Genomic DNA, 23,344 nt, shown 5'->3' with positions numbered 1-23,344 from the left:
TTTGTTAGCATTTCAGGTTGAGTGTGTAACTGGCACGACTCGAATGCTCAGAGTTCTGGTGCCCTGAGATGGACTGATAGTACCTGGTCTGATGCTCCTAACCTGCAGACTCTCCTGCTTTCACTTTGAAAGATGCAGACAGGCCTAATGGTCATTTACCTCTAATCAGCAGACCAACTGCCTTTTAGTCTTTTTATTTATTTACTGTTTGTTTGAAACAGTCTCATTTGCAGATGGGCTATCTTGGAGCACGCTCTGTAGCCCAGGCTGTTGTCTAGCTCCCCGTAGTTCTGCTTTTCTCCTAACCTCCCAGTTGCAAAGCTTGTAGGCACGAGCCACAATGCCTTGCCTTTTCAAGTACTTGAAATAGTTTTTAGGAGCTGGCAAGATGGCTCAGAGGGTAAAGGCACTTGCTGCCAAACCCAAAGACATGAGTTCAGGCCTCAGAGACTCAGATGGTGTAAAGAGGGGCACCACTTCTGCAAGCTGTCCTCTGTGCCCTGTGTGCTGGAGGACTTTTTTTTTTTTTTTGGTTTTTGGTTTTTGGTTTTTTGAGACAGGCTTTCTCTGTGTAGCCTTGGCTGTCCTGGAACTCACTCTGTAGACCAGGCTGGCCTCGAGCTCAGAAATCTGCCTGCCTCTGCCTCCCAAGTGCTGGGATTAAAGGCGTGCGCCACCACTGCCAGGCCAGAGGAAATGAATATTATTTTAGTTGCTTAAATAACTTTTTACCCTAAACACAAGAACTGTCTTTCAGACTTGAACAACTTGTACTCTAGGGTTAGCTACCCAGGCCATATATTTTAAGCTGGGGCCTACTCAGCACAGGCAAGTTTGAAAAATCTGTGCCTCAACCAATTGGTAATTCACCAATGTCATAGGAATTGGGAACTAGCTAGAGAAGTCACTGAAACTTAAGGTGAGATGTTGGATTTGGGAAAGGAAGGATTAAGCCACTGGCCTGGAGCTTCGTGGGAAGGGAAGACATTTTCTCTCCTCTGTGTGGGAAGTGCAGAGTCAGAGCAAGATGAACAAGCACAAAGTTGGGTGGAGGTGGGACAGAAAAGCGTGACTGTGCAAAACTGTGCTCCTGTGCTCTGAGAGGAGTGGGGTGCTGTGTGATGAGGGACAGATTGATGTGTGGGCTCCTGGCTGGGACGTGGGGCTCCTGGGCACTCTGTTCCAGAGGGTAGAACTGGCTCGAGAAGGACCACTTCTGATGAAGAAGATGAAGCTTTAGAGCTCCTCTGCAGGCTTTTTCTTTCTCTCTTTGAAAGAGAGAGTCTTAGTGCATAGCCTTGGCTGGCCCAGAACTCAGTAGCCCAGGGAACCTCAAACTCAGAGATACGCTTGACTCTGCCTTTGCCTCCCAGGTGCTGGGATCAGAGGCACGAACCACCACATTCAGACTGGAACTGAATTAATGTTTTGTTTGTTGAGATAGAATGTGAGGCTGAGTTTGGTTTTCTGTCCTAGCAAAGCCTCATCCTCCAACTAAAGAAACAGTTGCCATTGCAGTAACGGAGCTGTCTCTAGAACATCAAGGGATTAGCCAGCCCGTAGAGGCACCAGTGCAGCAACAGCTTCACACAAGAGGGCCATGTGAGCAAACCCTGAAAGGTTGAGTTAGGAGTTGACCCGCTGCGGAGAGAGCGTGCTCTAGCAAATGGGGAAACAGTGCAGTCATACTCTGAGGAGAGATCTGATGACTGCAAGTGTAAGGAACTAGGGCCAGTAGCAAAGTTGAGTTGTGAGAGGGTATATATGGGGCTGGACCTTACTCTATATTTATATGTCATATCCAGACTGTACTTAGAGGCTTGAATTTGAGGGGAGGGCAGTTCAAGACAGGGTTTCTCTGTGCATTCCTAGCCGTCCTGGAACTCACTCTGAGATCCACCTGCCTCTGCTTCTCGAGTGAGTGCTGGGATCAAAGGCATCCACCACCACTACTGCCCCCGCTGTTGGCTTAAATTTTATCTCAGGGCACCTCCTGCCAATGCCGACCACCTGCGTGCAATTCTCAGCACCCACATGAAAGGTGAGAAGTAACTCACAATTGGCTTCTGACCTCCACATGCCCACCAATTTGCAAACAAATAAATAAATGTAATTTCACAATTCAAGGCTGTTGAGATGGCTTAGGAAATAAAGGAGCCTGCTATCAAGCCTGATGACCTACGTGAATTTGATCCCCAGGACCCACATAAAGAGATCCAATTCCTACAAGTTGTCCTCTGATCACTGCATGCATACCATGGCATGCTACCTCACTCCCATGTGATGAAAGGATATGGAGATATATATATATATATATATATATATATATATATACATACATACATACTTTTTTGTTGTTGATGAAAGCAAAAGGATTTCGGTTTTGAAATCCTTTTGTCTGTCTTAGGGTTTTACTGGTGTGGACAGACACTGTGAGCAAGGCAACTCTTATAAAGACAACATTTAATTGGGGCTGGCTTACAGGTTCAGAGGTATAGTTCATTATCATCAAAGCAGGAACATGGCAGTGACCAGGCTGGCATGGTGCAGGAAGGGCTGAGAGTTCTACATCTTCATCTGCAGGCCTCTAAGAAAAGACTGGCTTCCAGGCAGCTAGGACAAGGGTATTAAAGCCCACACCCACAGTGACACACCTACTCCATCAAGGCCACACCTCCTAATAGTGCCACTCCCTGGCGCAAGCACATACAAACCATCACAGTGTTTTATTATGTATCCAAGATGGCCTCATGTTCACTTTCTAGCCACCACTGGCCTCAAATTCATGAACAACTTCTCCAGCATTCCTGAGTGCTGGGATTACAGAAGTGTAACAGACCTGACAGGATTGATTTTTTTTTTTTTTTTTTTTTTTTTTTTTTTTTTTGAGACAGGGTTTCTCTGTGTAGTCCTGGCTGTCCTGGAACTCACTCTGTAGACCAGGCTGACCTTGAACTCAGAAATCTGCCTGCCTCTGCCTCCCAAGTGCTGGGATTAAAGGTGTGTGCCGCCACCGCCTGGCTCCTAACAGGATTCTAAGCTGTGCTTCACATACAATGCAGGTGCAGTGTGAAGGTTCAGTTGCAGAGAACACAGTTGGAGTCAAAGAGGTCAGGGATGCAGAGGATCTGGTCCTGAGTATGGAAGTGAAGCAGAAAAAGGACAAACAAGGAACAGTTAGAAATACAGGCAAAAGGCCTTGAGGCCTCTGAAGGTCTGGCAGAGGACGTTCTGATAGCAGGGATATTACCATACTCTAGGTCTAGAGATGGAGACGCCCCGCCTGGTGGATTGGTTAGCGTTTATTTGGGGAATACACTGACTTTGAGCTGTGCATGGGATATCCAGAAGCTTCTGCCCACCAGGAACTCAGGACAGATGGACCAGATGGAAGTGTAAATGGAAATAGATAATCTTAGCACTGTGGAACTAGGTTGATTCCACCTCCTTGCTATCACCCCAATCAAGCCACAAATAACTTACTACTTACTGTTCTGCTGACTTTCAGTTTGGCTCATTCTTACATAGCTCTTAGCATAGTCTTTAAAAGCTGAGGAGCCAGAGGAATGGGTCCAATTCCTGGGTTCAACTCCTAGCACCCCCATGTCTACTCACAGTCGTCCAGAACTCCAGTGCCAGGGGATCTGACTCTGTCTTCTGATCTCTGTGAGTACAAGGCACACAGGTGGTGCACAGGTCACATGCACACAGACAAAGACACTCCTACACAGAGTAAAAATAAATAAAAAGCTGAGAAGGAATCTTGTCATTTCTCTGCTGAAACTCATGGCTTCTGGTGTACCTCGCTCTGCCCAGAGAGGTAAAATCTGTGAGGCCCTGTGGAGCTGCACTTCACTGCCTGTCTGCCTGGCCACCCCAGTATTAACCACTCTTCTCCTATACTCGGTACTACATCCCTGACAGCTGCTTCTGGGGCTGCAGCCATCTCTTGCTTGCCTCTCCCTGGCCTAGGTTCATGTTGCTCACACATATGGGTTATCCTTCCCCCACCCTCAGCCTAACTGACTACACAGGGCTTCCTCTGGGGCTTCCTCAGACAACGTTTCTTCAAAGGAGCCTTTCCCAACCCCCCTGAGCTGCATCTGAAGCATCCTGCATTTTCCTTTCTCAGCACAGCATGATTTATTGGTAGCCTCCTGTGTGTTTGGTTAATGCCCTTCACCCAGTCCTCTGAGGATAAAACTCATCCAGTGTTTTATTACCCTCGTATTTCAGGGCTTGACAATCCCAGACACAAGTTATCCCTCCATGGGTGTTGGTTAGGTTTGTTGAATGAGTGAGGCTCCATAATGGTTTTTTCTTCAACTTAAAATTCCTACAGTCACAGCCCAAGCTTTCTAGCCACCTGTTGCCTACTTTTGAAAGTTCTGTTATATTCTCAACAGTTACTAAATACTCTGCCTCTGGGAGGTTGGCTCATTAAAACTGCAGCCTAAATCCTAAGGTCATGTCTGCTCCCTGTTGCCCATGTGCACTGTGGTAACTGGTTAGCTGCCCAGGCTGTCACCAAGCTGACAGAGAGTTGTACAGCTGCCAAGTTTTGAGGCTGGAGAAGCTGGCCCTTGCTCCCATGAGATGGGTGGCTGCCTCCTTCACCTGGATTTGAGAAGCATCCAACTTGTGCCATTTGCATTGCAGCTGTGGGCAAATCCACCTTTGTGAAGTTACTCATGAAAACTCACCCAGAATGGCAGGTGGCTACAGAACCTATAGCAACATGGCAGAATATCCAGGCTGCTGGCACCCAAAAAGTAAGTTTTCAGCAGGGGGTGGCGGGGGGAGTTGGCAGACATGCAAGCAGTCTAATTGGAGTAATTTAATTTACTCCGAGGACATGAAATAGCCCAGCTTGTCTCCCTTTTAAAATAGCTTCATTCTAGAAAGCAGGCCACAGAGGATATGACTTGTTTGAATATGTTTAGTTTTGATTTTTTTTGTGGCTTCTGTATGTCTGTGCAAGCGCCTGCCTCCTGTCTTTGTGGTTTCCCAAGCATGCCCAACCATCCAGGCTTTGAAAATGAATGTTGTCATTCCTACCCTTAAGTATTTATATTGTTATTATTGAAACTAGCTGGCAGGACTAATAGATGTGGGAAGGGACCTTACTGAGCATCTGGTCACCCTTTGAGTCAACGCAGAGACAACAGCTCACATTTCAGAGGCACATGCTCAGTGCCAGGCCTCTTCCAAGCTGGAGCAACCCTACATGTCTCACTCAACCTCACAGCTCAGCCCCAGTCAGGTCTGCTGCTTCTGCCAAGGCCGTAGGCTTGGCTTCAAGCCTGACCACGTAAGTGTGAGTGGGGAAGGCTCAGTTGGACAAAAAGCTTAGAGTACCTGAAGGAGTGGCAGCGTGTGCTGCTGGCCTCGTGAACTGCAGATACCTGGAGCATGTGTCGAGTGGCTCAAGTCCTTTGTTAGCCACTGATTATTGGTCAGTTCTTCCATGTGTTGAGCCACATTGGACCTTATGACTCAGACTCACTGGTTCAGGCTCTTCTGCCTTTTTAAGCCTTAGCATTTTTGTGCTACGGCAGCACCTGTGAACAGCTGAGGTTAAGAGCGCTTTCTCTCTTCAGATCTAATTCCTCGGGATCCCTCAAGGTTTCCTCTGGGCTGTTTTCCATCTTGAAGCCACTTTGTGAGTGATGTGCTGCTCAGTGCATTCTTTTCCACTCGGTTTACCAAGAGCCAGCCAGGCTCTCCCCGTGCTGTGCGGGAGAGCACCTTAGAGTGTGATCGCCTGTGTGACCACATGCCGTGCTCATTGGAGTTATGTTTTTCCAGTCATTTGTTCATATACTTGTATGTATGCAGTTGTGTATTTGTAAAATTTTCCATTAAAAACAAATTATAATATCTTTTTCTGAGTATACCAGAGGCAAGTGGTGACATTTTAAAATATGCCCACAGAATCTTTGCAACTGCACTGTAGGAGTTACGGAGCTGAGTTCTCCAAACCTGGAGTACTGTTAATCACTGAACCGCTTTCCAGTTTTATATTTATTTGTTTTCTAGAGACAGGGTCTTTTGTAGCCTAGGCTACCTTGAGCTCTTGGTCTTCCTGCTTTCACTTCCCAAGCACCAGAATTGTGGCATGAGCCACTACACCCTGCACCACACGTGGTGTCTTTATGTGGGTTCTAGGAATCGACTCAAGTCCTCACCCTTAGAAAGCAAACGTTTTACCAATTGAGCCATTTCCTTGACCTTCCTTTTGTTTTTCTTTTCTTTGTTTCTTTTTGTTAAGGGGAAGGGGTGAAAGTATGGGGGTAGATAAATATGCCATATACATACATATATACATATACATATACATATACATATACATATACATATATATATATATATATGCGCGCACACACACACACATACTTTAGGTAAATCTCAAGGGTTAAGAGATCAGAGGACAACTGTCTGGAGTCAGTTCTCTCCTTCCAACATACAGGTCCTTGGGATTAAATCAGCCAAGGTTGGCAGGCTTGACTGCAGGCTCCTTCACCTGTTGAGCCGTCCTGGAGGCCCTGGGTTTATGCCTCCAATAGCTCAAGATTTTAAAAACATCCTATATTTCTTTCTGCTGCATGTGAATTTTAAAAGTTGTAAGACTCTAACGTGTGTGTGTGTGTGTGTGTGTGTGTGTGTGTGTGTATGTTTGTGTGAGAGTGTGTGTGTGCATGTGTGTGTGTTGTGTGTGTGTGTGCATGCATGTGTTGTGCTTGCTTGTGCACTTGGATCAGGACGTCATCAGGTGTCCTACTCTTTGACTCTCCACCTTACTCTCCTGAGACAGATCCTCTCAGTGAGATGGAGCTAGGCTAGAGGCCATCACTCCACAGTGCTGAGGTACTAGCTTGCTTGCATGCAGCCTTGCCCAACTGTTTGCCTGGGTGATGAGGGTCTGAACTCAGGTTCTCATGTTTGCCCATCAAACAGTTTGACCCACTAATCCATCTCCATGGCCTCTATATTTTTTAATTTATTTTTGTTTTCTTTTATATGTTTGAGTATTTTGTCTAAATGTATGTCTGCATACTATATTCATACCTTGTGCCCACAGAGGCCAGAGGAGAGCATTAGATCCTCTAGCACTGAAGTTACGGATGGTCGTGAGCTGCTATGGGGATGCTTGGAATAAAACCTGGGTCTACTAGAAGAGCAACAAGTGCTGTTCACTGCCGAGCCATTCTCTGTTAAACTGTCGGTTATCTGACTGTCCCAGGGGTGCTCTTAGTTATCTCACTCCTGAGTAGATACTTACTGCATTATTATTGATGCCTATCCTCATCTTTTCAAACTCCTATTACTGTTTTGATAAAGCAGTTGATTGTATTTGACTAGTATGACTCAATTTTTATATGGAATCCTTTGCTCAGATTTTTAGACAATACCTGGAATCAATTAGAAGAGTTTTCCAGTTTCTATGATTCATCTCTATCCTCCTGCTTGCTTTGGGTAGAGCTTGTAGGAGGGTAGCCACTGTTCTCTTCTACCCTTGGTGACACTCCCCAATGTTAGCACACAGTCTTCTGTTACTCCTTGTCTAGAGCCTGGAAGGATGTCCCCTTCTAGTGCCCACTTTTTATCAACAGCAAATGTTCAGTGTTCTTCATAAATCTTAGCACCCTTTTACCATGAGGTTATCATGGCTGATGCTGCATTTCTTCTTAACAGCAGGGGCTCATTGTGTAGACCAGGTTGGTCTGGAATTTGGTAAACCTGGCTGGCCTCAAACTCACATGGCTCCTTCTGCTTCAGTCTTCCATGTGTAGGATTAAAGGTGTGTACCAGCACTCCTGGCTTTGTCAACTTTTTAGAAAAATATAGGTAACATTTGAGGTGATTCATCAGTGTATGATGCTGCTGTTAGCAGGACTTGTAAGGAAAATAGGAATGTCTTAGGTTTGGTTTAGCAATCATTGAGGATGTAGCCCAGGTTCAAATACATGGGAGACAGGGGAGAATGGGGCTGGAGAGATAGTGGCTCAGTGGTTAAGCACATGGCCTGCTCTTCCAGAGGACTCCAATTCAGTTTCCAGCACCCATATGGCAGTTCACAACTGTCTCCATCTCCAGTTCCAGAGGGGCCAGCACCTCACACAGGCATACATGCAGGCAAAATGCCAATGCACATAAAAAATTAATAAATAAAAAAGATACATGGGAAAATTCGTTCCCTCTGAATTCTCATTTGGGGGGTCTATTAACTGAAGATGAATATTAACATGTGTGATTTTTTTCTATTCCATATGTCTTTCTTTATAACTTCCCTTGCATTTTAATTGCTATTGCTGTACATTTATAGATTTCAATACTGCTTTATTTCCCGTTTTGAGTCTTAGTAGAGTCTTCATTAATTTATTGGAATTAAAGGGGGAAAGACTTGTATTTAATCATTCTTTTCTTGATACAGTAAAATCATGGCTGTTCTTCCTTTTTTCTTCCTTCCTTTATTTTAAAGATGTACTTTATTCATGTAAATTATGTGCATGTGTGGGGGTATGTGTACAAGTGAATGCATTCACACAAACATAGCCACACATATACGCTGTTGGGGCCCAAGCTCGAGTCCCTGTTCAGGCGCCAAAATAATGTTGGGGTCCACACTAGCCCCACGTTGGGCGCCAAAATAATGTTGGGGACCGCACTAGCCCCACGTTGGGCGCCAAAATAATGTTGGGGCCCAAGCTCGAGTCCCTGTTTGGGCGCCAAAATAATGTTGGGGGTCCACACTAGCCCCACGTTGGGCGCCAAAATAATGTTGGGGACCGCACTAGTCCCACGTTGGGGTGGCCAAAAAATGTCTCGGCCTGAGCAAAATGTTGAGGCCCAGGCCGACCCACGTTTGGGCGGCCACTGTATCCAGGTTCAAGCTGCTGCTCCGATCTGCAGGTCAGCAAGAGCGAGGGTGAGGCCAGATTTTACCTAATGTCTGATGTGTATGAATCTCTCTCTCTAGTCTGATGTCTGGTTCTGTCTTCTATAGTCTCCCTAATATCTTCTCTCTGCTGTGTCTCCCTAATGTCTTCTCTCTGCTGTGTCTCCCAAATGTCTGAATCCTACTGTCTGCCTCTGCATTTTATATGTCTTACTTCTAAGCCACGCCTCTAAGTTACACCTTTAATCATGCCCTTAGGTCTTGTCTCTAACTCTGATCTCTATACTTCTAAGTATACTATTAAGTCACACACCTTTAATCTCACACACCTTTAATCTCAAGGTATCTAAACCAAGATTATCGGAGTGTTCTCAGCTGTTGTAGGCTATTGTAATCCAAGGTTCATGTCAGGGTATATGGCTCAAGATGGCTGCAAAGCTGGTAGCCGCTTTCTGCTAAAAGTCGGCCCCCAACAATATGCACCCAATTTTTTAAAATATATTTGTGTATACTGTAAAACTATATATAATAAAATCATATATATACATATATATACATACACACATATGTATGTATGTATGTATGTATATCAACTGAAAATGAACAAAAGTCAGTATCTATGAGAGAACTATGACACATAATAGGAAAACAGAAAACAAAAGCATAAATATCTCAAGATATTGCCTCACTGATAAAATAAGAACAGGCTGTCAAAAACAAAAGATGAGAGGACAACCTTGGGTGTAGGCCCTCACCTCATCTTGTTGAAGACAGGCTTGTTCACCACTGCAGTGGACACCAGGCTAGCTGGCCCAGGCTTCCAAGGAGTCTCCTGTCTCTGCCTCCCACCTTGCTATAGGAATACTGAGATATTATGCCAACTGTACCCAGATTTATGTGGGCTCTGGGGATTTGAACTAGCTCTTCACATTCAGATGACACTCACTTTAGCCTCTGCGTCGTCTGCCCAGCCATTATATTTGATAGCCACTTACTATCTCTTCATTGACACATTTGAACAGTGTTTGCATTCTCTGTGAAGATTCTGTTCATCCAATGATACTCTTTGCTAGAAACTTCTTTCAGTTCTTTACAGCATAAATGACTGAACATTTGCCACGTGCTTGGCCTTATATTCCACTCTTAGTCATCCTCACTGTGAACTCCTTGAACACATCCTGCATCTTCATCATTATAGGAGAGTCATTAGAACAGAGAGGTGAAAGGAAGCCCCATTGAGCCCCATTCTCTGTTTACTCCCCAGGGAACCTTAAACATGTAAGTTACTCAGCCTCTCAGTGGAGTTCTCCTTCTGTGAGTGGTGTTAATAGTGCTCACCTCACGAAGCTGTTTGGACGTTTAAATGAAATAGCAGCACAGTAAAGTCTGAAGTAGACTTTTCTTTTTCTCTACTCCTTACAGCACCCAGCCCATGGAGTGCTTCACACACACAGCACTTATGTCAGCAACAATTGAATTAATGAGTGAGTGAATGAATGAATGAAGATACAAAATGCTTTGCTTAATTGTTTCTTTTGCACTGACTTTGCCTAGAAAATAAACCTGGGCCCATGAGTGTCCACTACTTGTTTTCACCCTTACATTCAGAATCGATGAGACTTCAAGTTGCATTTCATGGTTCCTAGAGTAAAGAAGGAACTGAGCTTTGTTTGAACAAAGTATGACCCTTCCGTAAAACACAGAAGTCTGTTTAATTCATTGGTTATTTAGATTCTCAAATAAGCAGTTGTTTTCTTTTTTATCTTCCTTGAAGTTTGAGAAGTAACCACAAACAGAATTCAACATTGGTGTTGAAGTAGGATTGGATTCAGAGGAGAATTATAGGTGACTGCCTACAAACAGACCCACAGGCCCAGTACTCTGTGTGTGTAAATTCTGATGTGAGTTTTGCTTTGCTCTTTCCTGTTCCAGTGAATGTGGTGTGTCATCTCCCTCTGTCAGATTCTTATCATACAAGGACGGACAGTCTTCTTCCTCCTTACATTGTTTAAACTGAGCTGGGGAGTCATATCTCTCTTTATATTTTCAGTGGAAGGAAGTGTCTCTGGTTATTTTTCACATCAAGAATTGAACTTTGTTGAGGAAGGGCAGAGGGTGGGGTATATTGTGAAATAATACATGTACAAAATTCTCCTGTCTGCACTCCCCATAGGATGGCACTTCTAAACATCTCGGTAACTTGCTTCAAATGATGTACCAGGAACCAGCACGATGGTCCTACACATTCCAGACCCTCTCCTTCATGAGCCGTCTGAAACTGCAGCTGGAGCCCGTCCCAGGGAGACTCCCGCAGGCAGAGAAGTCTGTGCGAGTCTTTGAGAGGTCTGTGTACAGTGACAGGTAAGACACCAAACACGGCCAACCATAGACACCATGCTCACAGTGGTGTGGTTTTTCTTTGCACAGTCATTGTAAAATGTCTGTGTGGCCAGCTTGTGAGCATCCTCTCAGAGCAAAATAGACATGCTTTGTTAGTTATAGGTGCTGTACTGCTTGCTTAAAACAGGTTTTCAGCTGTAGCCCTGGCTGTCCTGGAACTCAGTGTCAACCAGGCTGGCCTTGTTCTCATGGTTGATCCTCCTACCTCTGCCTGCTGGGAATTGGGATTGCCATATGTGCCACTATGCCTGTTGTTAAAACTACACAGGTCAAGCAGGGCAGTAGTGGCTCATGCCTTTAACCCTCTGTGAGTTCGAGGCCAGCCTGCTCTATGGAGCAAGTTTCAGGACAGCCAAATCTACACAGAGAAACTCTGTCTCCAAAAATCATTTTTAAAAAAAAGGAACAACTCCCTGGGTCTTGACATTTCCTTATAAAGAAGTGGGCAGTTTGGTCATACTTTGTGCCATTTCCCCATCGAAGCTGCTTTCATTAAAGGATAACCTGGTACAAATTCTAATCCCAAGAACATTTATATTCCTTTAAAAATGTTCTCCAGGAGCTGGGAGTATGAATCAGTGGTGCTTTTTGTGCCCAGGGCATGAGTTGAAGCCCCAGTACAAAGGGAGAAAGTATCAATCCTTTATTTGTTTGATCAGTTTAGGTTTACTGACTCTCATGCACTCAAGCACCAGGCTCAGCCCCAGGGCAGCACCAGAGAACACAACCACACAACCTTAGTCCCTGTTCCATGAGAATACTACTTCAGCAAGGACTACCTTCATGCACACAAGTATGGTGTGTGTTCCAGAGGACAGTAATTTCAGGGAAGAAGAAAGAAGTTTTCTGATTGAACTAACAAAACATCAGTGTGGCTTTAGAATGGAGCTCTGGATTCGGCCATGTCCTACCTGCAGCTCCCCATCCCCCTCTCCTTACCCCCTCCCCCTTCTGCCCATCACCACCAGCTATGGAGAAACAGGGGAAGTGCCTACCTCAGAAGAGGCAAAGGCCCCTTTTATAGGCTTAGTCATTTTTATTTGCAAGATGTAACTTTCTTCTAGTTGTTTGTGGAGAAGCTGGCAGAACTTTTCAATTCTTGTCACCTTCGGTGAGCTTTAGCTAAAACATTCTAGTCTGGGCAAGTTCAGTTTTGAAGTTTGCAAATTGGCTTCTTTATGGTCTAGAAAAACAGTTCAGATGGCTTAGAGCTGCCGGCTACTGAGTGCCAATCACCGTCCTGAGCACTTCACACATGTGATCTGCAGTCATCTCTGCCATTCGTTGAGAGGCAGGCACCTTCCCAAGGCAACATGGGCTGTGGAAGCTGCAACTGGGATCAGACTCTGCAGAGTCATTTTAAAAGCCACTCTCTTAAAAGTGACACAGCTTTGCAGTTTGCGCTTCCCTGAGCCAGTCACACAGGAATACGGTTTTCGTTTTCTCAGAAGTGGCCGGTTGCTGACCATTGCCTTAGAAACTGGAGTTCAGTTGGAGTTCTGTTGTTACAGATGTAAATTGTGTTTTGTATCAAGCTTTAAAAGCAGAATTGACCCTTTTGAAGCCCTGGCTTATACATCTCTGATTTCTCAATGTACCAGATCCTCCTTTCTTGTGGAAGTAAGCAAAGAGGGAAGTTACTTTGGTATTCAGCACTAGCCCTGTTTGATCTGATTGGAAGCTCAGCAGAGGAGGCTAAGTTCCTTTGTGCTCTGGAGGGGAGGTTGCGCTCTTGCTCGTACTAAACTCAACTCCAGAGTTGACACCACAGGAAGATCACTCCCTTGCTTCTCAGCTACAAAGCAGGATGGCTCAACAGCTGAAGACTCAGCAGCCCTCACTCTGAAATGCCGTTTGGAAGGGTGGCTTTACCCTGCATTCACTTGGGTTTTGTTTGGAGTCTTGCTATAGTAATGAGGAAATCTCAAAGGCTCAGGTTTCCATGCACTTGACATGTGTCTTGGCCAGTTTCCCTTTCCAGAGCCCCTTTCCTTGCAGTGGGTTACCCCATGTGTAGGCTGTAGCATGGCCTGTATAGGTGGTATTTGTCATTACAGGGCTGAGCAGGATGGGAGCTGTAGACTGAAAATTCAGATTTCCAGGGCTGGGAAGACAGCCCAGCAGTTAAGGGCATTTGCTTCTCTTCTAGAGGATCCAAAGATAATTCCCAAAGCCCATATCAAATGGTTCACAGCTGCCTATAAGTCTAGCCCAGAGAATCCAATGCCCTCTTCTGACCTCCACAAGCATCCACATGTACTTACACAAACCCACATGTAAACACACACACACAAATAATAAAAATAAACTTTATAAACTTTTTATTGATCGTGAGTTTCACATCAGGCACTCCAAGCCCGCTCATCTCCCCATCCTGTTGTATCTGCCCTCCACCCTTGCAACCTCTCCTCCTAAAAGAAAATAAACACACAAACAAAAAATAAACAAAACAAAGCATAGAAAATATCATAGAAGCTGTAGTATGTCCCCCAGTGTACCTCTCTGTCCACACATCTTCACTTGTAAATGTTCATCGCAATGAGTCATTGGTCTGGTTTGAGGTCTCTGGCTTCTATCACACCATCAATATTGGATCCTCAGGGACCCCTCCTGGTTCTCCTGTGCTGCCCTGTGTCATGGCAACCCTGTAGCCTTGGATTGGTAGGAGCGGCCCTTTCATGCACTCCAACAGATAATGGGGTGGGCCAACTCAAATCTCAGGATCTAGGCATAGGTGGTAGCTGAGCAGGTCAGCCTGCTGGGTCTCCCACATCTGCACCTCCAGGGTGAACTCTCCAGCCCTGCTCAGGCTAGGCCACCATCAGCCTGAGGCAGGGTCAGCTCTCCTACTGTCATGCCCTCACCCCACGCCTCCAGAGCCAGCTCCACTGTGCTGCCCAGTTTAGCTCGGGGCCCACTCTCCCAAGTACTGCAGCTGGTGAGGGGCTGGGCCAGCTGTCCAGCTCACACCCATCAGGGCCAGCTCCACTGTGTTGCTCAGGCAAGGTGCAGGGCCAGCTCTCCCAACTACTACAGGTAGCAAGGGGCAAGGGGGCATAAAATCAGATTATGTTTAAGTGCCGATAGGAGCTAGAATGGTTAAGTAGTTTGGATAAGCAGGAAACCTGTTACTGATCTTTCTACTTTTCTCCTGCTCCTGACTTTCTTCCCGCTTCCCATTCTTCCTCCACTCCAACCTCCCACTCAACAATTCCAACCAGGTATATCTTTGCAAAGAATCTATTTGAAAATGGCTCCCTCAGTGACGTCGAGTGGCACATCTATCAGGACTGGCACTCCTTTCTCCTGCAGGAGTTTGCAGACCGGCTTTTGTTACATGGCTTCATCTATCTCCAGGCCTCTCCCCAGGTAACTCTGAGCCTCAACCTTAGGTTTCACTATGTGAAACTAGGAAAGCCGAGAGGTGATGGTGGCTCATGCCTTAATCCCAGCATGAGGCAGGCGGGTCTTGGTGAGTTAGGGGCCAGCGCTACCCAGAGAAACGCTCTCTCAAAAAAATAAAAATAAATAAAAAATTTTAAAAATCCACACTTAGTGTCTATATTGTTTGGGGTTTTGTTTTGTTTTAAGAACTTCAGGAGCCGGGTGGTGGTGGCGGCGGCGCACGCCTTTAATCCCAGCACTTGGGAGGCAGAGGCAGGTGGATTTCTGAGTTCGAGGCCAGCCTGATCTACAGAGTGAGTTCCAGGACAGCCAGGGCTACACAGAGAAACCCTGTCTCGAAAAACAAACAAACAAATAAACAAACAAAGAACTTCAGGAAACATAAGAGATGACATCTTGCAAGCTTCTGGTTTCTTCGTTGGAGAAGTTAGTTTCCAGCCGTCCCCCAGCACAGAGAGTACTGGTCCACACCAGTACTCCAGTATTGACTACCCATCTTCCAGGGGTCTTCTGTAGCTGTAGCTATGTCAGTATGCTCACACAGTTGCCTGTGTATAGAAGTAACCCTGTGGTGAAGGAATGAGCTAGAACAAACTGCATTGTTTTTACAGTTCCAGGTCTACGGGTCAGACACTCAGATCTGCAGCCACCTGACTTATGCAGTTTCCTTCCTGTGCGGGTCAGCTGAGGCTTCAGTGGTACCTTTGGTTTTCTGACTAGGATATGAGGAAAGAAGGAATGTTTCCTCCCTTATCCTAAATTGTTGCCCAGTTTGGTCCTTGAGAAGTCCCTCAGGCAGGCAAACTGTAGAAGTGCCCTCTGGCTCTGAGTTTGTAACTTGAACTTGGATGATGTCATGACAGGAGACCTCTGGAGACAGCATTGGCCCTTGGCTCCTACTGACTGGTAGTGACCTTGGCTAGACCCTGGAAAGCTCTCCACTGGTGGGGTCTTTGTAAAGTAGATCACTTGAAAGACTTGCAGGGTAGGATTCCCAACCAAGGCAAAGCAGGTTTTGAGAGATACTGCTGTCAACTTTTGAGAGACACTTTGCAGATATGATCAGATGCCAAGTACACCCATTGTTACAGAAAGCAAGCCAGCTGTCTTCAGGCTGGGGCTGAGCTTGTGGACAGAAGGGAGCCTGAGGGCACACTGAGCAGAGTCAGAGAACAAGTAAGAAAGTTCCTGTCATGTCACATTGCATGGCCCCCATATAGAGGACCATAAGGAAGGGGCAGTCAGGAGAGGGACTTCTGAGTGCAGCTGTAACTGGATTTGTGTGTTCTTGCCTTTTTGACCTTTTTTTAAGGTTGTGTTTGTTTTTTTTTTGTTTTTGTTTTTTTTTTTGAGACATGGTCTCAGAATGTAGCTCTGGCTGTTCTGGAACTTACTATGTAGACAGGACTGGCCTCAGATGCACAGACTCACAGACTCTGCCTGCCTCTGCCTCCTTGGTGCTAGGGTTAAGGGTGTGCCCCACCACACCTGGCTGCATTTATTTATTTATTTATTTATTTATTTATCTCTTCTTTTTAGATTTATTTATTTTATGTATATAAGTACCCTGTACCCAGAAGAGGATGATCAGATCCCTCTTAGAAGATCTTTCTCTAACTCAGCCTACATCTCCACTCTGTCCTATTCCACAGCACCTCACAGCTGGAGAGACCTCCTCTCCCCTAGAAACCTGCCTCAGCCACATCCTGCCATCCTCTGTGGGAGCAGGCTCCTCTGTTCCACTCAGGGACTATTTTTCACCTGTAAAGTCACCAGCCTTCATAATGTGATCCACCATGTGGTTGCCAGGATTTGAACTCAGGACCTCTGAAAGCAATTGGTGCTCTTATCCACTGAGCCATCTCTCCAACCCCACGTTTCTTTTCTTTTTCTAATTTACTCCTCCTCTTCTAACAATTCCTCTTCATCTTTGTGTGTGTGTGTGTGTGTGTGTGTGTGTGTGTGTGTGTGAGAGAGAGAGAGAGAGAGAGAGAGAGAGAGAGAGAGAGAGAGAGAGAACCAATCCTTCTTTGCTCGTAAGGGTTACCTGCTGAGCCATCTTGCCAACTCCATCAGGACTTTATGATACAGGGAGTACTTGGATTATAATGCAAAAGTTAGATGACAGCAGGGAGTAAGAGAGTCTAGATGAAGTTTCAGGTCCAAATAAAACTGAACTAGATATTCAAAAGAGTTAGGGCCGAGAAGAGTCTTCTGTGACCTGCATGGTTTGGCAGCTGAGGCACACTGACTGACTGCTTTCAGTGGTCTTTCTTGCTAAAGAGCAATAGAGGCACATTATGAAGGCTGGTGACTTTACAGGTGGAAAATAGTCCCTGAGTGGAACAGAGGAGCCTGCTCCCACAGAGGATGGCAGGATGTGGCTGAGGCAGGTTTCTAGGGGAGAGGAGGTCTCTCAGCTGTGAGGTGCTGTGGAATAGGACAGAGTGGAGATGTAGGCTGAGTTAGAGAAAGCATTAGGTTTCCCTTGGGATTCATAAGGTGGCTGGACTTAGAGTAGTAGGGGTTTGAAGGTGTGGCTGGGAGAAGGAAGAGTTTTGACCTAATCTATTCTAAGAGATACAGAACAGGGTGGGTTTTCTCAGGGCCAGGCCAACATTGCTGGGAGAAGCAAAGGAGCCAGTGGGCTGAGTCCTTCCTGGAGTAAAATAGAGCTGCTTCGTTTTTTGATTCTGTGGTATGGAGGTTGGACACAGACCCTGGGCCCTTACCTTTCTTCTTAATGTCCATTGAGGGTCCTGTATGAAGTGGCAGGGTGGTGGTGGTAATAGTGATTGTCATTGGGGGCTGCTTTGTCCCTTAGAAAAGACCAGTTGAAGTATTTCATCTCATAATGAGACTTTTTGGGACTAGTTTCAGATTTTAGTGCTGTTTGGATGGTATTAGATAAAGGAACCCAGGAATGCCAGAGGATGAACAGGACACGAATGTAAGCCAGCACCTAGCACAACACAGACTCCTGCCAGACATGGGCTTTAGAATCTGTGAAATGGGCTCCAGGCCCATCTACCTATCCTTCCCTTAAATTCAAGGAAGCTGGCAATCACAATAGTGATAATTGGAGGAGAAATAGCTGGGCTTGTGTTCCCCTACCCCTTGGAGTCTAGAAGTGAGAGTGTGACTGGCCACGAGCCATAGGATGCTCATCCCTGTCTGCCACAGTGACTGAGACAGAGAGCTCAGGGGCTGCATGGGAACAAGTGTCACCTGAGCTTGAGGCTAGAGGGCGTAGTGAGCAGAGCCTTCGACAGTCACAGCCTGGCAGGTCAGGAAGCTTGACCACAGGGTCCCTGCCACTTCAGTCTGGTGTGTGCTCCCATGGGCACTGGAAATGATGTGGGGCCGGGATAAATCATGTCAGTAAAGTAAGAATTATGTCAGAACTTTGCCTAGACTTTAGAGGGAAGAAACGTTTGTTTAGCAAATTAATAATAAAAAGGGAAATGCTAACTGATTTTAATAGATCCAGGCTGGTGTCAATGGTTGTCTGTAGTCAATGGGTGATGATTATAAATAGCTTTTGCAAGAATTGTTCTGTCCTTGTGTGTATTTGAAAACATGGTTGTATTATTTTTTTAAATATTTATTTATTCCAATCCAGAAGATATTTTTCTCTCAGAGGAAAAGTTAAGTAACTTAGCTGATGCTGCCTGCTTGTGGGAATGTAGCCTCTGAGGAGGCAGTTGGGCTGTTCTAGTAGGAAGAGCTCATGCCTTTTGCCCTGCTAATCCTGGTGCTTAGAGTTGAGTCCATAGATACGCTGGCATACAGACACACTGTTTGTAGCAGCCAAGCATTGGAGATGACCTGAGTGCTTGTTAGAGGAGCCTGGCTGAGTATACTATACTGTAAAATAGAGTGCCGTACTGGTTGGTTTTCTTTGTTGCTGTCTTTTTGTGACAAGGTCTCATCACTTCATAGCCTAGCTGGCCTGGAACTTACTAAAAGTATTCAGGTTTCAGCCACCCAGTGCTAGAGTGTGAGCCACGCATGCTAAGTGAGAACAGTGAACCACTTTTAAGTGAGAATCAAACCCTAAGTACAGAATATGCTATGGAATATTGTCTCCAGTTCTCAGAAGATGGAGGCAAGAATGCATATGTGCATAAACTGCGGCTGAGAGCACAGTCCCAGTGCTTTGAGTGAGAGGAACTGAGTAGCAGAAGTCAGGAGGATAGGGAACACATGGGCTACAGAGCTCCAGGTCAGCCGGGAGCACACCTAGAACTACCTCAAAAAATAAAGTCAAAGAAGATAGAACTCGGCAAGCAGGCTGGGGAAGGAGGATGCTAAAGAGAATTGTTTGCATAGTTTCATTTCCTTAAGGGAAAGATGGGACTTGGGGACCGGGGGAGTCCTAAGTCAGCGGATTAATCTGCCCACACTCTGAGGACAGTTGACATTGAATAACGAAGTATTTGACCAGGCAGAAAGAGGAACAAGGGCAATTCAGGCAAAACAAACATTTGGAGCGGAGGTTCTGAAGTGTGAAGGAGCTTGGCTTGTCCCACAGGAAGGAGGCCAAATCTGGCTGAAGCTTGGGAGCAAGGGCGGGTCTAAGGAAGCTGAGGACAAGTGCTGTGGCCTTCTGTGCTGTCGGAAGGAGTCTCAGTTCTCAGAAGCAGAGGCCTTCAGACCTGCAGGTGGAGACAGATCTGAGCTCTGCAAAGGGACAAGGAGAGAGGCTTTAGTGTCAAGACTCAGATTTCATTTCATTTTGTGTTACCTTTGACGTATGCAGATGTTTCGTCTACTCTAGTGCGTGATCTAGGGATGTTTCAAAATGCTTACCACTTTATAAGTAGAGTGGCACTAACAAGCCAGGCACACTGATGCATGCCTATAACCCTACCACCTGGAAAGCGGAGGCAGAAGGATGGCAAGTTCATAACTTCGTGAAGTCTTTGGTTATAGATGTAGCTGGTAAAGACCCTGTGGAGCCAAGTATTTTAAGCAGGGGCACAAGAACTATGGAAGACTGGAGCGAGGGGCAAACTGGAAGGGCACAATGGCTTTTGGCAATCCTAACTAATGTGCCTTATCTCAGAGCAGACTCAGCTACCTGTGGTGGGTGGAGGATGGAGAAGAGGGAGCTCACCAAAACTGCTTGCCACAAACATGGTAGCTGACTGACTCTAAGGCCCCTGCTCTCTCCATGCACTTCTTCACCTCCAGGAGACAGGAAGCAGCAGGCTCTTCAAGTGTCCAGATGACAGGCATGAGCATGGAGGCAGAGGTGAGAGAACAAGGCCAGCTAGAGAGAGTGGGATCTCCCGGCTTCTTGATGTGCTCGGGAGGAAGAGAAAGAAGGGTAGTTTCAGGCTCCCAGTGTGGCTGGCTGGGTGGATGGTGTTTGCTTCTAACCAGCTGAAGCTACTCCAAGGAAGAGCAGTCTGAGGCAGAAGTGGACAACATGGTAGCTGTGCTCTGAGCAAGAGAACAAGGCAGCAGATGCAGAGTCATGGGCTGTGGTACCAAAGAGGACATGCAGACATTTTGTGGGTTGTTTGGCCCTGTAAGACTGTAATGTAACTGCAGGGGCATTGTCTTTTAGGTTTGTATGGAGAGACTGTACCAGAGGGGCAGAGAAGAAGAGAAAGGCATTGAGCTGGCCTATATTAAACAGCTACATGGTCAGCACGAAGACTGGTTTATTAACAAGACTACCAAGTAAGTATGTAACAGACAGACCAGAGCCTCTGCCACCGTACTGAGCATAGCCTTAGCTCCTGGTGGAACTGCTGGGATGCCGGACGTGCCCAGCATCTCTCAGCCAGATGGCATATGGAGTAGAATCCATTGGTCCCAAGGGACATCTGTTGGACTCTCTCTCCCTCCATTCCTTCCTTCCTTCCTTTCTTTTTTCTAGATTGTACCTTGTGCTGAATGCTTGTCATAATCGTCTCAGGATGGAGGACTGAAGAAAGTGCCCATTTGGTTGACATTTTTAGTGTCCTCTGTCCGGCTTGGGTTGCTCAGGTCAATGCTTTGAATGCTGACTTCAGCAACTGTCTGAAGACTAGAGAGCCATCTCAGCCTTCCACTCTGCAGGCAGCTTTGGTCCTGAGACTCCAGATGGGTCTCGAGAAAGGTGAGTGACGTGACCCTGGCGTTTCTCCCTTGCTGCTCCAGGCTCCACTTGGAAGCTCTGCAGCGTGTGCCGGTGCTGGTGCTGAATGTCAGTGAAGATTTCTCTGAAGATGCCGCCAAGCAGGAAGAGCTTGTGGGGCAGGTGAGCAGAGCTCTCCCCGGCCTCTGCCTCAGACTCTGCTGCTTTGTGCTTCAAATTGCATTTCACACTTCAAAACCCTGAGATCATAGGCAAATAAAACCCCCAGCTCTAAAGTACACTGGATTAGGAAGTATCAGTCAGTTAGGTGACTTCCTCTTGTGTTCTAAAGTGGGGGACAGGAGACCCGTGGGTTCTGTTCCCAGCTACCACTTCCTGCTATCTGACCCTGGGTAGCTCACATTTCTTCACCTCATAAATGCTCATGGCACTGGAAACACACACACTGAGGGAAGTACTGAGGATGGCACTGGAAACACACACACTGAGGGAAGTACTGAGGATGGCACTGGAAACACACACACTGAGGGAAGTACTGAGGATGGCACTGGAAACACACACACTGAGGGAAGTACTGAGGATGGCACTGGAAACACACACACTGAGGGCAGTACTGAGGCTGCAGAGTAACATTTGCTCTTCTTTTCCTGCAGGTCAACACCTTTATGAGGAACCTGTAAGCAATGAGTAGACATCTTGCCTGTGGTCTGGGCTCTGACTTTCTCAGATGTCGACCTGCCATCCATCCCGTTATGCACATCCCTTTGCCCCTTGACTCCTCACGCACTCCCACACTTGGGTGTGTGCTGTCTTCTTACTGCCGGTGTCTTTTTTCTTTTTTTAATCTCAAGCACTTTGAAAATAAAGCTGACTTTGCTATTTTTCTAATCCAGTTGATATTTATTTCAGGATTATTATGCCTGTTCTCTATGCATAGTAGATACCATTTTTCTTTTCTTTTATTTTCTTTTCTTTTTTTTTTTTTTTCTTTTTTCTTTTTTATTTTTTTTTTTTTTTTTTTTTTTTTTCTTTTTTTAGTTTTTTGAGACAGGGTTTCTCTGTTAGCCTTGGCTGTCCTGGAACTCACTCTGTAGACCAGGCTGGCCTCAAACTCAGAAATCCGCCTGCCTCTGCCTCCCAAGTGGTGGGATTAAAGGCGTGCGCCATCACTGCCTGGCTACCAGTTTTCACTTAAGAAAAATCTTAGCCTTTCTTCACTAGTGCTCCTGTGTGATCAAGTATCCTTTTGATAATCCAGGGCAGGACTATCCCAGCGCTACCAGCCAGCCAAGCCCTGCCTTGCATGGTTTGTGTACCCCAGAATAGAGAAACGAGTGCACACACCAAGCTGCTTCTTTCGCTCTTCGTATCCACTGCTCCTGATGCTGAGAAGGGATGAGGGACTTATCCCAGTCCTGCAGCTAAAGAGATTGCCCAGAATATGGAGAGAGAAGCCTCTGACATTTAAGGTTGGCTGTCCTGGTCTTCTGCTTACCTCAGAACCTTAACAGTGAGATTCAGGCAGCAGGAGAGATGCTCTCAGCAGGGAAAACCAAGTGGCTTGGTGCAGCTAAAGTGCTCCATAGCAAGAAACCCAAGTCAAGACTCCAGGAGACCTCAGCCCTCTATAGTCCTACAGGCACACAAGACAGTAAGGAGCCAGGACTTACCATCCTTTATGCTTTGAGAAAGTGTTGGATACCTTACTAACAAATACATGAGATTTTCAACAACACACTTAACAGTTTTTTTTATCACATTAAAAAAAAAATGTTTCTTTTTGTTGCTGGAGTTAACACCATGACCAAAAACAACTTTGAGGAGGTTCATTTTAGCTTACTGGTTATAGCCTACCATGGGAGGAATGCTGCTTACTGGCTTGCTTGGGGGCTCATGGTCAATTAGCTTTCTTACACAGCACAGACCCACAGTGAGCTGGGTCAACCCACATCAATCAGGAATCAAGAAGCTTCATATACGTGCCCATAGGTCAGTCTGATGAAGGCAATTGCTTAGTTGAGATTCGCTCTTCAAGGTTTCTCTAGGTTTGTGTCAAGTTGACAGTGAAAGCTAACTATGTCATACGGCAAACTATTTCATCCAATTAAACGCACAAGTCAGAATTTTCTCTGTAATCATAAGGTTGTATAACCACACCAAATTCCAGAACATTCCTTCAGAAGAAAGCCTATACCCTGTTTTCTCCTAATTGTCCCTGCCTACAACCCTAGAGCCTACAGCCTACAGCATCTACTGTCTATAGAGTGATGGTGAGTCTCTGTGACTAGATTCTCCATGTGTAGTCTCTGTGACTCACCTCTGTTACTCAGCATCATATTCAGAGGTTCAACCAGATCGCAGCATGCGTGCACGCTTCCTTCTTATGACTAAGCAATAGTTTATTTCATTGCAGTGACACACTTTGTTTATCCATTCAAGGGAATCTGCCACTGTCACTGTTGCCAGCCTCATGCCCATAGAGTGCTGCCTCACTGTGCCTGTGACAGCATGCCATCACTGTGCCTGTGACAGCATGCCTTAGAAGGCCG

General features: G+C 45.9%; 1 protein-coding gene across 4 annotated transcripts in view; it reads left to right on the top strand.

Moving 5' to 3' along the window:
- The window catches only part of Dguok (deoxyguanosine kinase), a 28,644-nt gene extending 6,961 nt beyond the window's left edge, over positions 1-21,683 (top strand). Inside the window, exons 2-7 of one of the 4 annotated variants that reach the window (XM_034512543.2) lie at positions 4,660-4,772; positions 11,073-11,260; positions 14,521-14,668; positions 20,280-20,395; positions 20,858-20,957; positions 21,449-21,683. In XM_034512543.2, the coding sequence (XP_034368434.1) occupies positions 4,660-4,772; positions 11,073-11,260; positions 14,521-14,668; positions 20,280-20,395; positions 20,858-20,957; positions 21,449-21,475 (692 nt within the window). In that variant the 3' untranslated portion in view covers positions 21,476-21,683. The other 3 variants (XM_034512545.2, XM_076939967.1, XM_076939968.1) reach the window with 3 other exon arrangements.
- The last annotated feature ends 1,661 nt before the right edge of the window (positions 21,684-23,344 follow it).

The sequence above is a fragment of the Arvicanthis niloticus genome, chromosome 9, assembly GCF_011762505.2.
Source record: "Arvicanthis niloticus isolate mArvNil1 chromosome 9, mArvNil1.pat.X, whole genome shotgun sequence".
NCBI classification, from domain to species: Eukaryota; Metazoa; Chordata; class Mammalia; order Rodentia; family Muridae; genus Arvicanthis; species Arvicanthis niloticus.
The sequence above is the reverse complement of the archived record's forward strand: the minus strand, read 5'-3'. Positions and strand labels throughout refer to the sequence as shown.